The sequence below is a fragment of the Littorina saxatilis genome, linkage group LG3, assembly GCF_037325665.1.
Source record: "Littorina saxatilis isolate snail1 linkage group LG3, US_GU_Lsax_2.0, whole genome shotgun sequence".
Taxonomy (NCBI): domain Eukaryota; kingdom Metazoa; phylum Mollusca; class Gastropoda; order Littorinimorpha; family Littorinidae; genus Littorina; species Littorina saxatilis.
In genome coordinates this window covers 42,657,409-42,683,086 of record NC_090247.1, presented here as the reverse complement: position 1 = coordinate 42,683,086, position 25,678 = coordinate 42,657,409, and the positions used below count along the sequence as shown (strand labels likewise).

Genomic DNA, 25,678 nt, shown 5'->3' with positions numbered 1-25,678 from the left:
TGTATTAGCCTACCACCGCAAAAATCAGCTTCAGAACAATCAGCTATCTTGCTCAACAAAGATGTTTATTCAAACACGCAGGACATTTTGACCAAAGCAAACATGTTCAAGTATTCCAATAGTCAATATGTTGGGTAGTATTATGATTCTTAACTTACCTCCCAAAATGGCGAAGTTAGGTCAACACGTCCACTTAGTTTCCTCGTGTAAAATTAGCTTCTACACATTCTCCCTCTCAGTCAGTTACTCCGGGATTCCCCGTTACAGGAAGAGGTAGTCGACACAGCTTTGCTGCATGCGAGCAGCTGAACACAGCATCTCGTATCAAGCAGTAAAACTCCCTCATAACCTCTCTTATATCGTGCAGCATGTGGAAAGCTTCATTGATCTTTGTCATGCCAGCAATAGAACGGGCTTCATTTTAACACAGTAACTGATTGCAGTGTGCCATAATCGTGTACACCTATTCATTGGTCATCCTCACCGTTTTATATTTTTGGAAACGTCTATCTTGGTTTTGAGCTGATGATCTGTTACTATTTTATTATCATGAGTATAAGATCTGAATGTTGATGCTGTTTGTTTCTTCATTTTGTATGTATTATTTGCTTGTTTTTGTGTTTCTCAATTGCATACAAAGGAAAAACACAGATAAATCATGCACTTATATTTAAGTGACTTTATTTACACAAAAACATGAACGTTGAATGATATGGAAGTCTGTGATCATATTCCGCACTTCCACACGATCAGATGACTAGCTCTCGTCCTGACAACTAACGACATTCACTCGCAATACAACAATATTGGCAATGATGCACTCACGCATCCAGCTGGATTTTTTTTCCAGAAACACTGCCCTTTGGTTAGTGAATTGAACACATCATCGCGTAAAAAAAGTAAAATGAAAGGCGTTTCAAAAAATATTACACTGTCAGAAAGTGCATTATCCTTGAAGAAACACTGATAAAAATGAGATTTTACAAACAAATATAAAAATGTACTTAAAGTGTATAAAAACAGAGTTCTGCCAAGTTTATTAAGGAAAAGCATGTGTCCGAAGCTGTATATTATACATCCGGAAAAAAATGCAACTGGAAACAAAGTGGAGAAATTGAAAACCTGCGTTGAAAGTTGTAATTTACAAAGACAAAATGTATAATGAAACTTGTGAAAATCTTCAGTAACAATTTGATTTACCAGCCTAGATTGCATCCTATGCCATCTTCTTTAAGTATTACACAGAGTAAAAACGAAAAAGATAAAAGAAAGAAAAAAAAGACGCACAAAATAACAAAGAACCGAAGATCTTGTGTAAAATTTGAAATATAAAAAAATAACTACAACAGTTTATTACAAGCAGAATCATTATGTCGTTCGAAAAGCAAATTGCATGTATACTTCCAATTATATTCACGTAAAACAGTGGACATTGAACGTAATAACTCATAAGTTTGAAATGCTAATTTTTCAGCTTGACCACCTGCAATTATGTTTTCCTTGAATCACTCCAGTGAACTTGTTTGGGTACTATAGTCAAAGATTGCTGAAAATGACACACAAATTACACGGGCCATTAATCACACCCTTTCGGGCAATAACCACAACAACAACAAAACATCAACGCAAATAGCAAAGGTAAAAGAATAAACTACCTCTAATAACAACATACATAACAACATGGCCCATTAAAAACAAAACTAAGGCGATAGCAAATAGCATTCAAAAAGCTTTCACATTTTTTCCTGTTTTGTGTGTGATAATATTACTTTTCTTTTGGCAATATGGCCAGTAACAGTGTGTAACAAGATCAGTAACAAAGAGACAATGCTAGTAAAACCGTGACCAGAAATTACTTTATGGTACTTGAAAATAATCCGTAATACTTTTCATTGAAAGCGAGGATACCACAAGGACCTACAATTTTGTTAAAAATCAAAGTACAGCTACATGAACTGCAAATTTGCTTAAGAAGAAAGTAAAGCTTCGTGTTTACTGTTAGTAAACCAGAGCATCACAAAGCAGATTATCACTCTTGTACCATTGGATAATCCTGCTGGAACCAAAATTAACTTCGCCATTGATAACAACAACATAAAAAGACCGTCGATCTTAATAAAACGGGGGAAAAACTCAACTTTAAAATGAAACTCAACACCGCCAAATGCATTTCAACAATCGAATTATTCATGAACAACAACAACAACAACAACAACAACAACAACAACAACCATAGCAGCAGCAGTAGCAACAACAACCTTACAGTATTACAGTTGAGGAAGCACCAATTTTCATCACCAGTATCAACTACAAAAAAAGGTAACAACTTAGCAAAAAACAAAAGTGAAATTGCCGCGATAGCTTAATGCAAACCAATATTAAAACAATTGTTTTTTAAAAACAACAAACAAAAACATCCCAGCCAAATATCTTTCACAGAGCTGTATCTAAACTTTACACACAATCAGTAAACGGGTAGTATCTTTGAAATTTAACCCATAACTAATCCTTGTAACATAAACAAATCAACAAAAGTTAAATTTATACTGAAGGGCTGCCACAAGAACAAGTTACAAGTTTGCTGAACATAAACCGGAGCATCACAGAGCAGTTTATCTCCCTTGTCCCATCTAATATTTCTGCTGCAGCTCATTTAAAATTAAAAAATAATGTAAAAAACAATAATAAAAAAAAAACAATCACCCCACGTGAATGTAATCAAACATAAACGAAAACAACATATCGAAAATTAACAAACCGTCAGAAATGTTTTAACATTGCATGAGACATGGATCGAATGAAGATTCAACAGTCTGCGCAATAATTATATAACCAAGTCTTCACTGCTTGTTCTATTCTTGCAAACTGCCAGGCAAGGTAAAATCAAAAAACAAAAACAACACTGCGAATTTGGATAAACTAAAACAATCATCACAATATCCATAAACCTGAGTGGGATCTACAATAAAACTTAGTCATCAAGGCCTAAGACTATAACAATAAATATATTCCAAGCTGTCAAACCAAGTCCTAAAACACAACATGAAAATGTGGAAATGTGAGAAGGAACGTCTCCTTAACATTCATTTAGTCCTAACTACCCAAGAATGATTATAATTATCAAAATTAAAATCTTACAAACTGTCAGGCCAAGCAAGTCCTGAAATTATGGAACCTGACCTCACCAAGATAAGAATATTACAATACACGCCAGAAATGCTTGCATAAAAAGTAATTACCAATGACACATTTTAAATGTTCAGAGACTCACCCAACACACTCATTCAGAACAGGTTTTGGTAACAGTAGGCGTGACTGTATAATTATATAGTTCACAGGTAAACAACCTTTTCAATTAAATTAGATGTTAATAAATAATCAGCCAAATATCACAATGAAAGGATTTAATAATGACTCATGTATTTACATAAAAAAAAGATAGTCATGCTGATAGTCAGAACACTTATCTGATTATCTCCCTTGTCCCATGTGGTAAAATTGCTGCAGCAAGTATATATGACACTCATTTGGCTATTAATTATTTGGCTAATCTGTTTGGGTTGTTGTTTCTTCTTGTGATTTTATTTTGAGTTTTAATTTTTGACGTACAAACTTTATAAAACAAAGTTTGCCAACATGTGTTGTGTTCATAATGAAGAGCACGCATTTTAGTGTCCCCGTTTCACAATACTATTTCTTGGTATTGTTAAATTGTTTTAATAGTAACTTCGTGTTTAAACCAAAATAAGCAATACTTTTTTCCTGTCAAATAAAGTTGAACAGTCTGTACAACAGCCCCAAACACTATCCAAACAGCTTATCGAAATTTTAACTGTATTCTTTCAAACTGCCTTACCAAGTCACAGATAACTAAATAATCTAGAAATAGAAGCAAACAAATTAGAGGCGTGCAGTGGACTACTATTCATAAATCCTAGCATGCAGGAACGACAATAGGTCTTACTCTAGATAGTTCAAGGACACATCACATACAGTAGAAATAACCAAACTCACCTTTCTCACATGGTTCATTACACGGGAATGAGCTAAACTTGATCTTTCAGATCAACGATAAACAAGTCGCGTAAGGCGAAACTACACGTACAACATTTAGTCAAGCTCAATCGAATTCACAGAATGAAACTGAACGCATTGCATTTTTTCCGCAAGACCGTACACTCGTAGCATCGTCTGTCCACCGCTCGTGGCAAAGGCAGTGAAATTAACAATACAGAAAAGCGCGGTAGCGGTTGCGCTGAAAAGGATAGCCCGCTTTTCTATATCTCTATTCTTTTTAACTCTCTGAACGTGTTTTTAATCCAAACATATCATATCTATATGTTTTTGGAATAGGAACCGACAAGGAATCAGATGAAATGGTTTTTAAATCGATTTCGGAAAATTAATTTTGATCATAATTTTTATATTTTTAATTTTCAGAGCTTGCTTTTAATCCGAATATAACATAATTATATGTTTTCTTAATCAGAAAATGATGAAGAATATGATAAACTGTTATAAAAAATAATTTTAATTACAATTTTCAGATTTTTGATGACCAAAGTCATTAAATTAAATTTTAAGCCTCCAAGCTGAAATGCAATACCAAAGTCCGGCCTTCGTCGAAGATTGCTTTGCCAAAATTTCAATCAATTTTATTGAAAAATGAGGGTGTGACAGTGCCGCCTCAACTTTTACAAAATGCCGGATATGACGTCATCAAAGACATTTATCGAAAAAATGAGAAAACCGTCTGGGGATATCATGCCTAGGAACTCTCATGTAAAATTTCATAAAGATCGGTCAAGTAGTTTACTCTGAATCGCTCTACACACACACACATAGACACACATACACACATACACCACGACCCTCGTTTCGATTCCCCCTCTATGTTAAAACATATAGTCAAAACTTGACTAAATGTAAACAAGTCGCGTGAGGCGAAATTACTACATTTAGTCAAGCTGTGGAACTCACAGAATGAAACTGAACGTAGTCCGCCGCTAGTGCAAAAGGCAGTGAAAGTGACGAGCCTGTTTGGCGCGGTAGCGATTGCGCTGTGCTTCATAGCACGCTTTACTGTACCTCTCTTCGTTTTAACTTTCTGAGCGTGTTTTTAATCCAAACATATCATATCTATGTGTTTTTGGAATCAGGAACCGACAAGGAATAAGATGAAATAGTTTTTAAAACGATTTCGGAAATTTAATTTTGATCATAATTTTTATATTTTTAATTTTCAGAGCTTGTTTTTAATCCAAATATAACATATGTATATGTTTTTGGAATGACAAAGAATAAAATGAAATTGTTTTTGGATCGTTTAATAAAAAAATAATTTTAATTACAAGTTTCCGATTTTTAATGACCAAACTCACTCATTAGTTTTTAAGCCACCAAGCTGAAATGCAATACCAAACCCCGGCCTTCGTCGAAGATTGCTTTGCCAAAATTTCAATCAATTTAATGGCAAAAAGAGAGTGTGACAGTGCCGCCTCAACTTTTACAAAAAGCCGGATATGACGTCATAAAAGACATTTATCGAAAAAAGGAAAAAAAACGTCCGGGGATATCATACCCAGGAACTCTCATGTCCAATTTCATAAAGATCGGCCCAGTAGTTTAGTCTGAATCGCTCTACACACACACAGACAGACAGACAGACACACACACACACACACACACATACACCACGACCCTCGTCTCGATTCCCCCCTCTATGTTAAAACATTTAGTCAAAACTTGACTAAATGTAAAAAAAGACCAAATCCTCCAGCAGCATACAATACACTTCAGAATCAAAAAAATACTTAAAATACTAAAATGTACAATCTTAAAAAATAGTTGTAGTGTGCAGACGACGAATTTCGCGTTGTTGCAAAAGACACCCAAAGTAGCACTTGTAGCACCTGGTAGCCTTTACTGATGTATCTCAATGCGCTCAGGCAGAAAGAGAACAATACAATATATTACGGTAAAAAGAGTCTTGAAGTTCTTAATGTGTGTTTTTTTTATTTTGCAATGTCCTGCAATGTATCAATTGTGTTGTGATTGTTTTTGTGGTTTTTGTGTGTGTTTTTGTGGTTGTTAATTTGTTGTTTATTTATTTGTTTGTTGGTTGGTTTATTTGATTGTTTGTTTGTTTGATTTACTTACAAACTAGATGATCGAATCGGTGGCTTTCATCAGTAAAATATTAATACGCGTAATGTTAAGCATTGTGAAGCTGTATAATGTTGAGATAATACACATAAAATATGCTTTTTCAGTACTAGACCCATCCAGTCAAGCACACACACACACACACACACACACACTAACACTCACACACACACGCACACGCACACACTTGTTGCCCAATGAAAACATAGGGGAACGCAAAATTCAGAGCAGGGACAGAAACTCAATCCGTGGCAAAATAACACTATCACAAGATAATAATAACTACTAAATACAAAGATGATTTTTATTCACCTATAGCTTTTCACTGTGCAGCCCCCACGTTCTCCATCTCTCTGCGAATGGCCTGGATGAAAGCAGATGACACCACATTGTGGAGATGGCGGCAGTCCGGTCTCCATCGCGCATGCGCAATGGCGGGGTCATCGCCTGCTAGCCATTGGTGAAGTCCAAGCCCACAGAAGTAACAGATGACGATGTCTTGATGACCTGTACAGAAGAGAGAAGAATGTGTTTGCCATGAAATTCAGTTCATAGTCACTACAAGAGAAAGATTTGATTTCAAACCAAATCTTACCACCACCTCCTTCTCCCCCCCCCCCCTTCCTCCCAACCCCACCTTTCTAACCATCAGTCCTACGTCCGTTCCCTATCGTCTGCTTGATTATAGTTTTATACACACAAATAATTAATTACTCACCAGTTTTGTTTGGTTAAAGTTGAGGATTGTAATCTATTGAGAAAGAGAAAAGTACGGTTAAACAAGGTCTGTTCGTTTCCACTTTGAAGTATGCCTGTACAGCTGGTCCATATAAATATAAAACACATAAGTACATCTACTTCAATCTACACTTGCTTTTTCTAACTCAGTATAAACAGTAAGTGAACACTACCCCGATAACAAGAGCAAAATCTGCAAGTTTCTATAATCCGAATAAACGTGAAAGTCCATGATGTAAAAATACATGTAAAAACTTTTTGCTTTCTATATCACAAATTATATGTCATGATAGGTTTAATGCAGATCAGATTCCTGTGGTTAGTTGATTAGCAATTGATCAGTTATAAGTTGATGCAAAATCAACGAATCACAACGCAAGCCCACAAATAATTATGCAGCCTGGATCCCCAAAAACTGTTTTGGAAACCGTTCAATTTAAACATTGTTCTTTGTAACAGAGCACGTTAAATTGTGGAAAATAATGATACTACAAAGACACTTGTTATTATTGCCAAATAATTATTTACATGCCTCAGCCTAGTTTAATTTCCAAAATACTTTAATTCTGTGTGTACAGGTATATCTAGTTCATCACAAGTCTTTTATGTTTCTATTGTTCTCATGCATAGCTTGGTTTACGAGAAATCCTACATGAATATGTTATTCAGCGTCTATCATCTATTGATCCACAATCCCTTCTTTCAGTGTTAGATGGTACCCTCTACCTCCAAAGCCAATTTTTTTTCTTCTCCTTCCAAAACTACACCAAATTTATGAGGCTGGCAGGTTCAAACTTACTACAAATATGACAATTGCTTTCTCTTCTCTTTCTCTTTCTTTCATTACATTCTTTTCCCATCGCTGAGAAATTCGGGTCGCTTCCTCCCAGTGAAAAGCTAGCAGCAACAGCTGGAGTCGCGCTACCAAGGTGTCTGCGTGTTTAGGTGTATTCAGCCACCTGCACTTATGGAAGAATGACCAAGGTCGTTTACGTGCCATTGTGGTGACGCGGGGGTGGGACATGGCTTCCGTCTCTGGGTCTGCACTTAAAGTTGACCCGTGTCCGTCCCGGTCCGAATTCGAACCTGCGACCTTCCGATCACCAGACCAGTGCTCTACCAACTGAGCTACCGGGCCCCCTTATTCATCATAGGGTTAAATTTAAGTATCACTTCCTATCATTGTCTCCTCTTTTTGTCACCCCTTCAAAAATTCTCGAAGGCTGGGCTGAGGTACACGAAACCAAATCTGGTGCCACCCAAATGGATGGTACGTAGCCACAGAGTTGGATTGGTTCAAATTGAGATTTGTTGTGCTTTCAACCGATCAACTGTTCTCTACCAGTTTGGTGGCACTCGGTTTTGCTTCGTGCACATCAGCTCAAGTTCTCATCACGTTCTACACCCGTATGACATCAATTTCTAACACAGGATATTAATTACTTACCAACTCAGCCACAACCACACTGCCAAAATCAAACCGAATACAAGTCATTTACCAGTGTAGAAGAATCCTTGTCCACGCAGCTGATCCACCAGAGCTTCTCGGTCGAGCGGGAAGTGACGGTAAGTATGCTCTCTTTTCCCTTCCATGGAGAACTGGGGGTAAGTTCCAACACTCTCTTCCTCCTCAACCGACTCTGAGGCTGTGTATGGAGGATTACCATCTGCAGTTTGTGGAACCACGAAGTTGCTGTTTGACCCAGCTCGTGCGAAACGACGTTCGCGACGCATTCTGACCCCAGCGAACTGAACAGGGGCGTTGACGTTGTCATCCTTGTTCTCCTGGACCCCAGTGTCCGGAACACCGCAACAAGACGCACCCTGTTTGTTCAGGTAAGTCTTGACCAAAGACGCGTTATCCATTCTGCTCCTTTTTGTCGAAGGAACTCGGATGTTGGGTCCGACTTTGGCCTGCACAAGGTCCTCGGTGAAAAGATAACAGTTGGGAGAGTGCTGCCTGTGGATCTCAATTGGCTTCAAGCCAGGTTGCCAGTCTGAGTATCTTAACTTGCAGAAACAACATTCTACCTCATCTCCTTGGCCTGTGTGAGAAAATCCGGCTTCGGCAAGTGTTGATGCAAAAATATGTTCGTTGTTCCAATTTTTATAGGTCACCAGCCTGTTGGCTTCAAAGTTTTTGGCGTCAGGTAATTTTAGTCCGGGGAAATATCGGCTTATACAAAAGTCAGTCGGCATTTCGCCTCAATGTTTGTTTCCGGTTATGATTCGCCTTAATGATTTGACTGCTGCTGCCACTTTTGTAGTTGTTGCTGTTGCTGTTGTGCCTACCTCGGTTTTTTTATTTGTTGCTGTTTTATCTGTTTATATCTCAGTAAGTTTTGTTTGTTTGTTTATCCCATATTTCGAACAAGTGACTTAAACAAATAAAATGACAGCTAAGAGAGCTTGTTTTTGTATTTCCTTTTGTAGATGGGAATGAACGTAATCAAATCTAGATCACAACACTTGCGATGCACGTGACACATGTTGTGGTAATTTAAACTATGTCAGTGCTCATGCAGAGATAGTTCGTTATGTCTGTAGTTTTGATACTGATTTTAAGGTCGTTGATTTCATTGTCGTTGTTGTTTTGTGTCTGCTTGTGCTGTTTGCGTTGACCGGGATACACTTGCTTGATGTGGGTATGGCAATCAGTTTCTGAAGAAAAGAAAACATGAAATCTGCGATGATTGCTATGCAACAAATAATAACTCTCTGTGTCTGTCACTCTCTCTGTCTGTCTGTCTGTCGTCTGTCTGTCTGTTTGTATGTCTGTCTGTATGTCTGTCTGACTCTCTCTCTCTCTCTCTCTCTCTCTCTCTCTCTCTCTCTCTCTCTCTCTCTCTCTCTCTCTCTCTCCCTCTCTCTCCCTTCACCCCACCTCCGCCTCACCGTGCTAACACTTATCCCGATGGGGTTTATTAAGCAAATTATCTCAAAGTTAAAATGAAAGAAAGAGACAAATAAAAAGCAAAACACAAAATAATATATTTGTCACGTATGTCGCTTGATTGAAGATTCACATTGTTTTTAAAACATCATCTCTAAAGTATGGAATCAGTACTGACATTTGACGATCAGATTTGCAATTGCTTCCACCTGGGTGCCCTAAACGTAATGTGACTTTAGCATCTTAGTTTTGTCATTACCTCTATTGTGTGAGAGTAAATAGCATTTAGAAGTGTTTTAATATTTAAACAAAAAGAGAACACAACAGTAACCAAGTTTAGTACATTCATAATCAATATTTCGACAGCTTGTCGCTGCCTTCTTCAGGATGGCATGGAAAGTAAGGAAATGTTTTCACGTTTTATTGTTACGAAATAATAAATATTCACGACCTCCTAGTCTTAATACACGAAGTTTAAACTTTCACGAATTAAACCAAAAAACAACAGAATTGCAGGAAGCCTCATTGTGTTATTAACGCATGAGGTCATAGTCTGAATCAATATAATACTTCTAACAGATGTAAGCCGTGAGGATGACATTCAAGCGTTAACATTCTGTTTGCCCTATCTATCCAGCTCCACACTCAATAATACAACAAAACAGCCAATAACAATAATATATTTTAACAAGTCGCGTAAGGCGAAATTACTACATTTAGTCAAGCTGTGGAACTCACAGAATAAAACTGAACGCACTGCATTTTGTCACAATGACCGTTGTCCGCCGCTCGTGCAAAAGGCAGTGAAATTGACGAGCCTGTTTAGCGCGGTAGTGGTAAAAGCTGTGCTGCATAGCACGCTTTTCTGTACCTCTCTTCGTTTTAACTTTCGAAGCGTGTTTTTAATCCAAACATATCATATCTATATGTTGTTGGAATCAGGAACCGACAAGGAATAAGATGAAATTGTTTCTAAATCGATTTCGGAAATTTTATTTTAATCATGATTTTATATTTTTAATTTTCAGAGCTTGTTTTTAATCCGAATATAACATATTTATATGTTTTTGAAATCAGAAAAGGATGAAGAATACGATGAACGTAATTTTGGATCGTTTTATAAAAAAAATAATTTTAATTACAATTTTCAGATTTTTAATGACCAAAGTCATTAATTAATTTTTAAGCCTCCAAGCTGAAATGCAATACCAAAGTCCGGCCTTCGTCGAAGATTGCTTGGCCAAAATTTCAATAAATTTTATTGAAAAATGAGGGTGTGACAGTGCCGCCTCAACTTTTACAAAAAGCCGGATATGACGTCATAAAAGACATTTATCCAAAAAATGACAACAAAAGTCTGGGGATATCATAAATAGGAACTCTCATGTAAAATTTCATAAAGATCTGTCCAGTAGTTTACTCTGAATCGCTCTACACACACACACACACACACACACACACACACACACACACACACACACACACACACACACACACCACGACCCTCGTCTCGATTCCCCCTCTATGTTAAAACATTTAGTCAAAACTTGACTAAATGTAAAAACTGACACAATCGATAACACAATCCGTCAAACTCTGAAGAAGAAGAAATAGCAAGACCTTGTAAACATTAAACCAAATTGCCAAATTAACCTGAACTTAACTAAAACCTAATCACTGTTTGTTCTTTATAGAAGCAAGGATAAAAGACGCGAGTAAGGAAATATTTGTAACCTCTGCGCTTGATTCGTGACTCAATCGGTCTACACATTTTCCTGTAAGGTCTATACATATCCATTTTTTTCTACGAGCAACCAGGAAAGGAGCTGCATGTTTTACTGCATGGTTCGAGAAAGTAGCGTTACTTTAGACTGAGTAACCTATTAAAGCTTGTGAGTGTTTGTTGTTACATTTAGTCAAGGTGTGTGTGTGTGTGTGTGCGTGTGTGTGTGTGTGTGTGTGTGTGTGTGTGTGTGTGTGTGTGTGTGTGTGTGTGTGTGTGTGTGTGTGTGTGCTCTGTTGTTGTTGTTTTCTGTGTTAATAATTATTAGGCTTACACTGTGGCATCATCATCATCATACTGTCCATCTTTCCTCTATTATGATTTATCTGTTGTGTATCTTCGAAAATTGCCACATTTAAAGGTCTTTACATAGCGGATCTAGTAAATATTTGACTTATCTGTGATTAAACTACATGACAACGACACGCTTCAATTTGAGCCGGCTCCAGATATAAAGTGGTAAGCTTCTTGCCGTTTATTTGACCTGCCATTCCAAAACACGACCCTGTTTACACTGATCAGCCATTCCTAAACACGAGCCTGTTTACACTGATCAGCCATTCCAAAACACCTGTTTACACTGATCAGCCATTCCAAAACACGAACCTTATTACACTAATCAGTGATTCCAAAACACCTGTTTACACTGATCAGAATAAAAAAAATAAAAAAATAAATCCCTGCGCTTAGAACTGTACCCACGGAATACGCGCGATATAAGCCTCATATTGATTGATCATGCAGCCATTCCAAAACACGAGCCTGTTTACACTGATAAGGCATTCCTAATTACGAGCCTGCATGTGTACACAGATCAGCCATTCCTAAACACGAGCATGTGTACACAGATCAGCCATTCCTAAACACGAGCATATTTACACTGATCAGTCATTCCAAAACACCAGCCTGCATGTTTACAGAGATCATCCATTCCTATACACGAGCTTGTTTACATTTTTGTTGATCCGACTTACTGCAATCACAAATCAAAAATACAGTAAAACTAATGATCGAGTGTGCTATGTTTTTAAGATGATGTCCTTACATTCCTATCGTTATTTCAATCAATTCGACGAACCTCGTTTGACAAAATACGAACCCCGGAGTCGACGTCCTTTCTCGTGTTTTGCTGTGCTCACAACCCCTAAACGATATAACTCGCTCTGAAAGTAGACTACAAGTCATGTTGTGATCGATCGATCGAGATACTCCAAATAATAATTCAAGTTGAAACCCCGATAAGAGAAGAAAATGTCTAACCTTCATTTTGAAGCTTTAACGATTAAGTGCAGTGTCTCCATTTTGTCGTCGTTTTCCTCTGTACTTTGACACAGAGAAATCTTCTGTGGAGTTCTAAATCAGACAATTTTTTGGAAAGTACAGTTTCTGAGAAACGAAACGAGTGAGCTATTTATAGACCGCTTTCAGCGCTAAACTGTGTATGTAGACGTCCAAAGCACTGAAAAAAATCTTGATCCCCTTTTTCATCGGCTAAAATGGATCCTTTTGTTGGAGTGTGTTTATAACTCCGACAAACAGCAGCATTTGTGTTAGAAAAGCAGTGGGGTTGGGAGAATAGGAATGTTCCGTACCCTTCCTTTCAGTGACGAGGAGAAAAGGGACCCGTGCGGTGGTTGTGTTCTGAATTGTCCGGTTTCGGTTTCATCGACTAAGCTATGTGTCCCTGTCAAAATTGGTCACCGGCAGAAGCCTGGTTGTGTTTGTGTGTGAGTTGGATCATTGAGCATGCGCCACTTCCAACATTCTTGGACAAAAGAACTAAGGCCATTTTTATTGTTTCTGTTTACATAAATCTCTCTCTCTCTCTCTCTCTCTCTCTCTCTCTCTCTCTCTCTCTCTCTCTCTCTCTCTCTCTCTCTCTCTCTCTCTCTCTCTCTCTACCTGAAACTTTACGTACAAAATTTACCATGAGGAATTCACGTCAATTTATGAGATTAAACACTCCTGTTCCTCGGTTTAGTGTATTCAGGTAGCAGTCTCTGGAACTCTCTTCCAACATTCCTGAGGCAAACTACCAGCACTGATAGTTTTAAAAGCAGATATTTGTCTTATGTAATGAAGTCAAAGTAAATGATATTTGTCTTAAATGGTATTCAATTTTTGTATTAAACATGCCCCTCTCCTCTTTATTGGTATAATGTACACAAATGAAGGGACTTACAAACCAACCACTACATGTATTTAGATGTGTGATGATCTTAGCAATGTCTTGCTTGTTTGATTGATTTTCTTTAAAATGTAATGTATGGATTATTAGAGCATGATGTTGAGAAAGTGCAAGCTGCACTATACCACTTAATTCACATCAATCAACTCGCAATTTGCCTCAATGCAATGCATTTTGTGTACATATGTATAATGTGTTTTCACTTTAGTTATCTGTTAAAATGTAGAATTTTAGTTTTCTATTTTCTATTTTGTATCTTGTATTTTTATTTCATTTTTGTAGTTAGTCCCTCTTTAGGGCAAGGGCTGGATGTAAAAAAGCAGACCACTGCTTAATCTACTACCCTCGATAAATAAAGAATTGTCATTGTCATTGTCTTTGTCATTGTCATTGTCATTCCGACAATCCTACGGCAAACTAGCAGCACACACGTTTTTAAGACCAGATATACGTCTTATCTCATGAAGTCTAAATAAACATCTGTTGTCACTAGAATGGTTGTTAAAACCAACAACCGGTGCTTTTTAACAATGTATTATTATTTTTATATACACTGATTTAATTTCGAATGCAGTGTATGTCAATGGGTATGGCATTTACAGCTTTGTTATGTCAGTGCAATCTACTCTATAATTCTTAACTCATGTCAAATGAACTTACATTTTTCATTTAAGCAATGTATTGTATGTAAATTGATGATATGTTCTTACTTTCATTTTATTATAATCATGTAGCAGTAGTTTTCTTTACTTGCTTATTCTTTAGCAATTTTAGACTAGTCCCTCTTTAGGGCGAGGGCCAGATGTAAAAAAGCAGATCACTGCTTACTCTATTACCCTCGTTAAATAAAGAATTGTTCTTGTTCTCTCTCTCTCTCTCTCTCTCTCTCTCTCTCTCTCTCTCTCTCTCTCTCTCTCTCTCTCTCTCTCTCTCTCTCTCTCTCTCTCTCTCAGTAGTCTTAAATAATGGTTTCTGTTGTTGTTGTTTTTCTTCTTTGTTTCATTTAATTATTATTGACCCCTTTCTTCTTCTTTAATAACATTTATTCAGTTGACCTGTCTGCTTTTTTATATTTAGTCAAGTTTTGACTAAATATTTTAACATCGAGGGGGAATCGAAACGAGGGTCGTGGTGTATGTGCGTGTGTGCGTGTGTGTGTGTGTGTCTGTGTGTGTGTGTAGAGCGATTCAGACTAAACTACTGGACCGATCTTTATGAAATTTGACATGAGAGTTCCTGGGTATGAAATCCCCATACGTTTTTTTCATTTTTTTGATAAATGTCTTTGATGACGTCATATCCGGCTTTTCGTGAAAGTTGAGGCGGCACTGTCACGCCCTCATTTTTCAACCAAATTGGTTGAAATTTTGGTCAAGTAATCTTCGACGAAGCCCGGACTTCGGTATTGCATTTCAGCTTGGTGGCTTAAAAATTAATTAATGACTTTGGTCATTAAAAATCTGAAAATTGTAAAAAAAAAAAAAGTTTTTAAAACGATCCAAATTTACGTTTATCTTATTCTCCATCATTTGCTGATTCCAAAGACATATAAATATGTTATATTCGAATTAAAAACAAGCTCTGAAAATTAAATATATAAAAATTATTATCAAAATTAAATTGTCCAAATCAATTTAAAAACACTTTCATCTTATTCCTTGTCGGTTCCTGATTCCAAAAACATATAGATATGATATGTTTGGATTAAAAACACGCTCAGAAAGTTAAAACAAAGAGAGGTACAGAAAAGCGTGCTATCCTTCTTAGCGCAACTACAACCCCCCTCTTCTTGTCAATTTCACTGCCTTTGCCATGAGCGGTGGACTGACGATGCTACGAGTATACGGTCTTGCTGAAAAATGGCATTGCGTTCAGTTTCATTCTGTGAGTTCGACAGCTACTTGACTAAATATTGTATTTTCGCCTTACGCGACTTGTTTCATAATTATATTATGTTTGTCCATTTGATCGGTTGTTTGTGTGTTGGTTTTGCCGGGTAAGACCTTTATTTTCTGGTTGCATCACTGAGTATATGACCTGTTAGTTTGTTTGTTAGATTGATTATTTGTTCTTGTCTTTGTGTGGTCTTTCTAAATGTCAGTATTTCTATTGTGATTACATGAAGCATTGCTGTTGCAGTATATTTCTCTGAATTATTATTTAGAAAATATTACATGTTTTATTTGTCAACAGACAGGTTGTAAGACAAGATATTGTGCATTAAACCTGTTATCCTTGTAATAAAAAGTTTAGTCAGTCAGTCAGTCTTTCTCCCTCCACTCTCGTTCTCCCATGTGTTTCTTGGAGATAAGCCGGGAGAGAACCAGACCGAAGCCGACGTGACAAAAACAAACACCCATCCATAATGATTACATAAAGGCAGTTTAGAAACAATTTCCGTCATCGAAATGTACACGAATATATATGTAACATATACATTTAAATTGTGTTTTGGTTACCTGCTTCTTGAATTGCCTTCAATACAATCATTTCACTGAGACACATTTTCACACCACTACAAAAGTTCCTCTTCACACTGAAAGCGAGAAGCGCTAAAAATAGCCGCGGGCTTTCCAAACTTCTAAAAATAGCTGGTGGCCTTGTCGACTTGGCCTAGACCAGAGATGTGTGTTGGTCGCGCTGGCTCAGGCCTGTCTCCTCACTAGTCACAAGCAGTGAGTTGTGCTTCATAATGACTCATGGTTTAGTAGATTCTCAGAATAACTATTCTGTGGTAAAATGATAGCCTCCTTCACACAACAATTAAAATTACAGCTACATTGCAGTTCAGCACAAAGTAATGAGCAAAAATACTAGTGATTTCATTATGAATTGACTTTTCGTGTTCATTCATTCTATTGATCTATTTATTCCTTTATTGAAAATGTTGTCGGGGATGTTTTATTTGTTTGCTTACTACTCGTTTTGCTTGTTTCTTTATTCTTTTCTTTCTTTTCATTTTCCCTTTTCTCTGTTAAACGTGGACACTAACAGAGTATGTAATATGGATGAGACACACACACACACACACACACACACACACACACACACACACACACACACACACACACACACACACACACACACACACCAGATAACTCAACAAAAATGTACTTGAAAAAAATTGAGAATCACCAAAAAGTTAAAACATTTGAGCAGAAAGTCTGAAGGAAACAAATAATCCAATCACAGACTTTCTCTTGCTTTATTTAACTAAACATTTCATGAGAAATTAATCACATTTAGTTACAACAGGCAAGCGTTTACATTTTCAAATCATGTTTAAGCACATGAGCAGGGGGGGGGGGGGGGGGGGGGGGGGGAGGGGGGGGGGGGGCATTGAAATGGGTCAGCAGGGAAAAAAACAAGAAAAGATTATTTATGAAACCGAAACAACAAAAAGGCGGAAAAAACGTAAAGTAAAAATGTATCAACTGGTTATAAGCCCACAATTTAAACAAGAATGCTTACTCAAGTGAATTATTAGTTTAGGGGCTTAAAGTGTTGTGAACAATAGTTTCAAGAAAGGACAAAAAGGTTTAGTTAAAAAATAAGTAGAATAGAATGAAAACAATGAAAATAACGAACAGTAACATAAAAAAGTCGAGACTAGCAGCAACGATTTAGATACCACATCAAAAGGTAAGAAAAATGTTAATATTACAATCATCAAACACACATGGTACAAGTACTTTTAATAATTCAATATTTTTCACATTCGTTGCCAAAGTCACATCACACAAACAAAACTATTTTTACAAAACAACTCTTGTTAAAACAAAATTACTTCCTCTGTGAAAATAACCAAAAGACCAGCATCCTTGCTCTCTTCCCCCTTAAACCTGTTTAAAAATAAAACTGACTAAAAACCAATCAACTCCATAATAAACTACCCTTTGTGTCACTGTAAAACTAGCAAATAATGCGGAACACATTTTCACATAACTGTACATTGAAAAGATACAAATAAAAACACCCACAACAACATCGATAAAAATTCTGCATTCCCATGGAAAGAAAAAAATGTGTACCATCAAAAATTAAAGTGATTAAAGTTATAAATCAGAGACTTAATCAACCGTCAAGTTAGTATGTATACAAGGAAAGAAGGCATTCTAAAACAAGTGATAATAAGTTTTGGCCAATGGGTGATAGGGAAGTGATACAAATGTTTGTTTTGTTATTTTAATCTGGGATTCCATGCATTTTTTCTGTTTAATTATTCAAAGAAACCAATTGACTTTTCGAAACTCACATTTTCTTAAACACAACAGCAGAAAAAGGTATGACTTGTCTACCCTGCTATTTTCACTTCAGTGACGTCAAATACAGTTCTCCTCTTTCCTTATAATATCAGGGATTATCTAAATAAATTCTTGTTATCTTTTCTGAGGGAAGGTGCATACAACCAAGCTCGATTGACTTGTCAGCCTGACAAAAGCCCCGTTGATATTGGTGAAAATATTTGAGTAAATATCATTAGCAAAATCAATCTTATACACACACAAAAATAATGTAAATATAAAACGAAATTACACATCAATAATGTAAAATAGTATACGATAATATTAATCATATTACAGAGCTAAAAACGTTTTGTTTATTTATATTCCAAAACATGATGATAACAGGAATTTGGTTTGTGTGTGTTTTATGGAGGTGCAGTATATTTTGCAGCCAAAAGTGTTCTTTTAAGGGTTTGCAAGTACCGTTATTATCACCGATAGACACAAAAAACACGTTACTTAAGCCATACTGAGCATGCAGTAGATTCACACAAAAAATATCAGTATCTTTTTCAAAATTATCTCAAATACATGTACATAAAGCAATGTTTATATTAATCGTTGAAAAGGCAAAGTGCAAACACCACAGACATCTTAATTTTCCGACAAAGAGTGATGTTCACTGGACCAAAATAATACATGTAGCTGGATGTCAGTTCCCCCAAGCTCATGAGAATGCAACAAAAACCAAATCTTTAACTTTCCTATCCAAAACGAAAAACCTAACACACACACACTAACACACACACTAACACACACACATTACACTCGATTCTTTGAATAATTTCTTTTATGCGCACCTAAAGGCAACATCATGTAATTCTGGCTGTGTCCAATATATCAAAAACCACCCGTTTCAACTACAAAGTGCTACTCTGATGAAATCTTAGTCCATGTATTTAAAATGGTGTTGTCACACACAAGCGCTTGCATAGCATTCTCTTCATTCTCTTCAAATAATGCTGTTGTGGTATTGTGGGCTCCCCAGTTAAAATGTTTTCCCGCGTAGAAACCCGGTAAAAGTTCGCTTTTGGACCTGAAATCAATTCAACAATCTCTCCATTAGTCAGTCAATCAATCACAAAAGCCATGCATTCAGCCATCTATCTTCTATTCATTTACCTACATATCAATCACACATGCAAACCATCTATCCATCCGTTAATTAGACTAACCAGCGTAGGCCACAGCCAGTGCTGGACCAGTCCTTTGTAAAGTGTTGTTTCTCCTTAGATAGTGAAAGCTTACTGCTCTGTGCAGGTGAAAGCATGCGAGTTTTATAGACCCTTGATAACTTGATTTTTTCAGATTTTTTTTTTATTCATAAACTATTTAGGTCTAACTCTGTCTTAGACTCCCCTGTTGAAGAACTGGATTTCTCAAAAGTCTCAATCCCCCCTTTAAAACCTAGTTTTTTTCACATTTTCTGTTTATAAACTCTGTAGATTTACCTCCCTTAAACCTCCCTTCATACGGGTAGACTGGACTCGTCAACCCTGGCAGGTAACCAGTCTAGGAGAAGGGAAACTCCGAAATAGAACCACGGGCAGACCAAGCTCAACAGCCCAGGAAGGCAATTGGTCTAGGGGAGGGACCCCTGACCAACGTCCAAGGCCGAAGTCGGAGATGCGGGACCCCCTGGGTGCCAAAAAGCGCTGCATCACGCAAATCACAAAATGATGGAGACAAATCAATTGTGAACGACGAAGAAGAAGAACCTCCCTTTATGATTTTCTCAGAATGTGGCAAATTCAGATTTTAAAGAGAGGGGGGGGGGGGGGGTACTTGCCTTCAGTCTACGGCTGTCTGCCGAGTCTCATCTGTGTCTGCAGAACGAAGTCAGAACCCATGACAGCCCGCAGGTAAGCACAGGTAGGTCTGTAGCGCACGTGCTCGTCCCAGATGTTGTGATGTGCCGATGGGTCCAGCTCCAGCCCGCAGTAGAAGCAACGCACCCGGCGACCTCGTCCTTAAACACAATCAGTGGTTTTGGGTTAAAAAAAAATCAACAACTTTAAAAACACAGTGTCGATCAATCAATGTTATATCATATGTCACACATCCAAAACGTACATTCATAAAAGAATAAGTTTAGTTGGTGTCTTTTTTCTTTTTTCTTTGTCGTTTTCTTTTTCTTGTATTTCTTTGTCTAACACGAGTGTATATATTCTACAGCATTACCTAGAGTCCGGAGAAGTAAACACAGCCATGTTCAACCAAATTAAAGACTAAACATGTTAACCTTAAAATGCCTTCGCCTAACAGCTTAAGGCTTGAAACATAACAGTGACTACAGCACATCTTCCGTTGTTGAGAACCTCATTCTCTGATCCGATTTACTAAAAAAAAAAATAACCTTAATGGTTCAAAAATATTGCTCAAATCTAAGTTGAACTAGCAAAGTCACACGCACCATGGCGAAAAAATCCTGCCAGAGCCATATTGGCTGGGTCGATCCCGCTGTGATGAGTTGGCCAGTCATCTTCATATGTTGCTCGCCGACTCCTGAGCTGGGCGTAGTCCCGGGCGGCTGCCTGGCTCAGATCTATGCGAGCTGTCATTGTCGCCCATGGTGGTAGAGACCCCGCAGCATGCACTGTCATTGGTGGGAGTCTTACGGGGGCGTGGCTACCCGGAGAGAATGACTCTGATTGGACAATCGGTTGGGTGGAAAGGGCGTGGCTCTGTTGACAGCACGACTCTGGTTGGGCGATGGGTTGGGCGGGGGAAGTTTCTTGCGGTTGAGGTCGTGCTGAATGGTGAACAAGATGGGGAAGAGATTGTGCTGGAAGACGAGGCTGATCATTTTCCTGGCGTATGAAGGAGAAGTGTGCCTCCTCCGCGATGTAAGGCCCACGGTCGTCAATGGGGTGTGTCCCGTAATGGAAGTGATGTCCTTCTTCCTGGGCCACGATCGGCGTACGTGCGGCGCATGCACCAAGCTGAGAGGAGTGCTCATACTCTTGCTGGAAAATGGCAGACGACGTGATGTTTTCATAGATCTGTCCATCAGCGTTTTCCAAATGTTCAGAGAAAGAAGGACTGGTGTGGCCTGAAGCAGTCGGAGAGCTGACCTGAACTGGTGCATGCAATGGCGGGGTTTGGGCCCGCGTTTCTCCTGTTAATGGTCTTCGAGTCGCAGGCAAGGAAGGTCGTGTATCTGTTGGGAGCAGGGAGGCCCCGTCTGTTTCAAAGTCATTCAACTCAGAATCTACTGCCGTGCTTTGACCAGCAGACTTGCATTGGGGTGTGCTTTCACAGTCGCATAAAACGTCTTTTTCCTGCGTCCCTTCACTCTTTGTCTGTGTATGGTCATCTCTGACAGCCCCATCTTTTGCAGATGATGTTAAGCTGTCGTGAGCTTCTTCCTCGACCTGCTGAATCTCATCCTCTGATAGACCACTGAAAGAACTCATGTCTTCTTCTTCGTCTTCTTCGCCGTACGATGACGAGTATAGGTCGCTTCCACTGCTGTGTGTGTCCCGCAGACTGGACGCCACGGTCTGCGTGATACCAAGCTCTGCAACACAGATTTTGAGGGATCCCCTAGCACCATGCAATGGATGCCGGGTATACGGACGGTCTACGTCTTTCTTCTGTCCTTTCTGTCCAATAGCCAACTCATCATTGCTCTTTCCCTTGACGTCGGGCACTTTAGTAGCCTGGTTGGTGATGCTGTTGAAATCCTCTTGCTCCTCGACCTCTTTCAGCTTTTGTTTCCTTTCGTAGCAATCGACAAGATCTAGATTTCCGTGTTGGGAACCTTCAAAGCTGTGTTCCGGAGATCGTATTGGCAGCGAGCTGTCCCAGTGCCCCATCTGCATCTGCAGTTGAATTTTCTCCTCGATTCTCGGTGCACCACGAGCTTGTGAGCTGAGCAGAAGCAAAACGTGACGATGGTCCTGATACAAGACCAACAGTTCGCTGGTGTGTTCATCCCTCGCTTGTCCTACGTCTGGCTTCAAAGGGGTTATGCTGAAATCACTGTCTTCTTCCTCATTCTTGCCTATGCCACCCTCCTTCTCACTCGGGCCGCGGTAAAGGTTGAAGTACTTGCCCAAATCCGAAACGTCACCCAAAGACGAGTAGTTCTTCAGCTTACCTTTGGAATCTTCCTGAACTTTCTGTGGCTTTTCCCCTTGTTGCCCCTGGTATCTGGTCTGACTCAATCTCCGAATCTTTTCCTTCATCTCTTGCAGCAGCATTTGCTTTTGTACCAGGTCTATCTGACTTATTTTGGAGTCGGAGTACAACTGTTGCTTTGAGCGGTGTAGCGCACCTATCCTTTCCTCCTTTGAATCCAGATGGAACTGTTTGGGTCCAGACACAGTGTCAGATGTATACATGTCCCTCAAGTCCATCCCATCTTTGAGTCTTGGCTGCAACAGCTGAAGGGTTAATTCTACTACCAAGTCTCTGAAGTTGCCTTGCATGGACGTATTTCCCGCGAAAGAGTACGCCTGCTCGTCTCCAATCCTTCGCATTATTTGTGAATATAGTCCTTTAACCTCCAGACCAGCCTTATCACTCATTGCCATGGTGATGATCTGTGAGTCGGGGAAATACAGCGGTCCAAACACCCTCGGGTCCGTCAGCCTGTTGCTGTAGGTTGCAGTATTAAACAGATGCTGCTCGTCGCGAAAAGGTCCCTTCTTGATGTCGTATACCTGCAGCTTTTCATCCATGATAATGACAGCCCCAGAATCGCCAGAAAAGTTGTTGATGAGAGAAATCAGTTTGAAGAAGACGCCAAGGTTGTCGTTTCCTTGTTCATCTTCCATTCGCAAGTTCTTGGTCTTCTCCTGCTTGTCCTCGTTGCCGGCGGCTTCAAGCAGGTCGTGCTTTGCTTGGTGCCGCTTTTCGTCCTTCTTCCGTGGCCCGTGCGTAGTGCATGGTATTTTAAGGTGCATTTTTGTAGCGGTTGAATCTTCCCGCCTCAGTGCTTGCTACTCTAGTGCGTCTGTGTGGACTTCAGAACGTTTGCTCTGTATTCGAGACACTCCTAATTTTATTCATGGACTGCAGGGTGGAACTTGAGTTTGTTTCAGGCTAAACGCCAGCTTCTGCAAAACACAAGGAACAATGAAGATGTCAAAATATGTACAAATTACTTCAAGACCCATCAGTTCCCGCGTTGATCATATTGTAAATCACCATGAAAACGTCCAGACTTTACAGCCCCAGAATCGCCAGAAAAGTTGTTGATGAGAGAAATCAGTTTGAAAAGACGCCAAGGTTGTCGTTTCCTTGTTCATCTTCCATTCGCAAGTTCTTGGTCTTCCACTTCATGCTGGCATGCATACAAACAAACAAAAATAAAATACAGCCTGTCTGCTTTTTTTATTTAGAAATTGATCCTTTTATCAAGCTGCAAAATTATATCAGAAAAAATATCCACTGCGCACTTGTAAACCAGGCAATTTTTCGTATGCGTTCCGGTAAAAAGATGCTGCTTTTCCAACATATGTGCTGATTAATAAAATGGACCGGGTTTACACCGGAAGGAAGTAGGCTAACAAATAACATATAAACTTTTCTTGTTTATTTCTGATGACACGGCTAAACACATTATGGTCGGTTCTTTCTCATCAATTTTAATTTACACAGTCGTATGTGGCTTTTTATTGACCGGAAATCTTGACCTTGTGCAGAAAAGGACATTTTGACGTGAGACGTACGTCAGCATAAAAGCCCACTCTGCACAGCATGCAGCAACGTTTTTGAGTTTTGGTATGTGTCCAGGTGAAAGGCTACAGATCTGTGGGAGTGAATATGAAATCTTTTCCGTAGTGCACATTTCTCGCTAAATACACATTCAGGGTTACCAGCACGGTTGGCCTAGTGGTAAGGCGTCCGCCGATCGGGAGGTCGTGGGTTTGAACCCCGGCCGGTTCATACCTAAGACTTTAAAATTGGCAATCTAGTGGCTGCTCTGCCTGGCGTCTGGCATTATGGGGTTAGTGCTAGGACTGGTTGGTCCGGTGTCAGAATAATGTGACTGGGTGAGACATGAAGCCTGTGCTGCGACTTCTGTCTTGTGTGTGGCGCACGTTAGTATGTCAAAGCAGCACCGCCCTGATATGGCCCTTCGTGGTCGGCTGGGCGTTAAGCAAACAAACAAACAAACAAACATTCAGGGTTGATTTGAGATATTTATCGCCATAATACGCGTCAACATTAATTGAATTTGTATTAAAATACACTCTCACTCGCACTCTTTCTCTGGCACTGGAACCTCTGGCCCTCATTCTCACTCTGGCACTGGTCGTCTGGAATCATTCTCTCACTCTGGCCCTCATTCTCACTCTGGTACTGCTTGTCTGGAATCATTCTCTCACTCTGGCCCTCATTCTCACTCTGTTACTGGTCGTCTGGAATAATTCTCTCACTCTGGCCCTCACTCTCACTCTGGTACTGGTCGTCTGGAATCATTCTCTCACTCTGGCACTCATTCTAACTCTGGTACTGGTCGTTTGGAATCATTCTCTCACTCTGGCCCTCATTCTCACTCTGGTACTGGTCGTCTGGAATCATTCTCTCACTCTGGCCCTCATTCTCACTCTGGTACTGGTCGTCTGAAATCATTCTCTCACTCTGGCCCTCATTCTAACTCTGGTACTGGTCGTCTGGAATCATTCTCACTCTGGCCCTCATTCTAACTCTGGTACTGGTCGTCTGGAATCATTCTCTCACTCTGGCCCTCATTCTAACTCTGGTACTGGTCGTCTGGAATCATTCTCTCACTCTGGCACTCATTCTAACTCTGGTACTGGTCGTCTGGAATCATTCTCTCACTCTGGCACTCATTCTCACTCTGGTACTGGTTGTCTAAAATCATTCTCTCACTCTGGTCCTCATTCTAACTCTGGTACTGGTCGTCTGGAATCATTCTCTCACTCGGGTCATCATTCTCACTCTGGTACTGGTCGTCTGGAATCATTCTCTCACTCTGGCCCTCATTCTAACTCTGGTACTGGTCGTCTGGAATCATTCTCTCACTCTGGCCCTCATTCTAACACTGGTACTGGTCGTCTGGAATCATGCTCTCACTCTGGTCCTCATTCTCACTCTGGTACTGGTCGTCTGGAATCATTCTCTCACTCTGGCCCTCATTCTCACTCTGGTACTGGTCGTCTGGAATATTTCTCTCACTCTGGCCCTCATTCTAACTCTGGTACTGGTCGTCTGGAATCATTCTCTCACTCTGGCACTCATTCTAACTCTGGTACTGGTTGTCTAAAATCAATCTCTCACTCTGGCACTCATTCTAACTCTGGTACTGGTCGTCTGAAATCATTCTCTCACTCTGGCACTCATTCTATCTCTGGTACTGGTTGTCTGGAATGATTCTCTCACTCTGGCACTCATTCTAACTCTGGTACTGGTCGTCTGGAATCATTCTCTCACTCTGGCCCTTATTCTCACTCTGGTACTGGTCGTCTGGAATCATTCTCTCACTCTGGCCCTCCTTCTAACTCTGGTACTGGTCGTCTGGAATCATTCTCTCACTCTGGCCCTCATTCTAACTCTGGTACTGGTCGTCTGGAATCATTCTCTCACTTTGGCCCTCATTCTAACTCTGGTACTGGTCGTCTGGAATCATTCTCTCACTCTGGCACTCATTC

The 25,678-nt window shown here is 39.3% G+C and overlaps 2 protein-coding genes across 7 annotated transcripts in view; both read right to left on the bottom strand.

Moving 5' to 3' along the window:
* Positions 1–664: 664 nt before the first annotated feature.
* LOC138962421 (death-associated inhibitor of apoptosis 1-like) lies at positions 665–13,412 on the bottom strand. Of its 6 annotated transcripts, none has more exons than XR_011454508.1 (4): positions 12,840–13,165; positions 8,351–9,564; positions 6,884–6,916; positions 665–6,672 (listed from the first exon to the last, which is right to left on the bottom strand). XR_011454508.1 is itself a non-coding variant. In XM_070334228.1 (4 exons), the coding sequence occupies exons 2-3, from the start codon at positions 9,100–9,102 to the stop codon at positions 6,897–6,899; spliced, it is 720 nt and encodes a 239-aa protein (XP_070190329.1). In that variant the 5' UTR covers positions 9,103–9,564; positions 12,840–13,165; the 3' UTR covers positions 665–6,672; positions 6,884–6,896. The 6 variants fall into 6 exon arrangements, 4 of the variants coding, with proteins under 4 accessions (XP_070190329.1, XP_070190327.1, XP_070190326.1 ...); XM_070334228.1 differs by having other exon boundaries at positions 8,403–9,564; XR_011454509.1 differs by lacking the exon at positions 6,884–6,916.
* Positions 13,413–16,909: 3,497 nt separating this feature from the next.
* LOC138962417 (uncharacterized) overlaps positions 16,910–25,678 on the bottom strand; it is a 13,825-nt gene continuing 5,056 nt past the window's right edge. Inside the window, exons 2-4 of the mRNA XM_070334220.1 lie at positions 20,467–23,116; positions 19,843–20,022; positions 16,910–19,089 (exon numbers count right to left, since the gene is read on the bottom strand). Of these exons, the coding sequence (XP_070190321.1) occupies positions 19,850–20,022; positions 20,467–22,963 (2,670 nt within the window). The 5' untranslated portion in view covers positions 22,964–23,116 and the 3' untranslated portion in view covers positions 16,910–19,089; positions 19,843–19,849. The remainder of the gene's footprint in view (positions 19,090–19,842; positions 20,023–20,466; positions 23,117–25,678) is intronic.

Coding starts and splice junctions, on each gene's coding strand:
- LOC138962421 (XM_070334226.1), bottom strand. CDS start 9,102: ATGCCGACTGACTTTTGTATAAGCCGATATTTCCCCGGACTAAAATTA. Junction 6,673..8,402: donor ACAAGGATTCTTCTACACTG/GTAAATGACTTG, acceptor TCTTCTGTACAG/GTCATCAAGACATCGTCATC.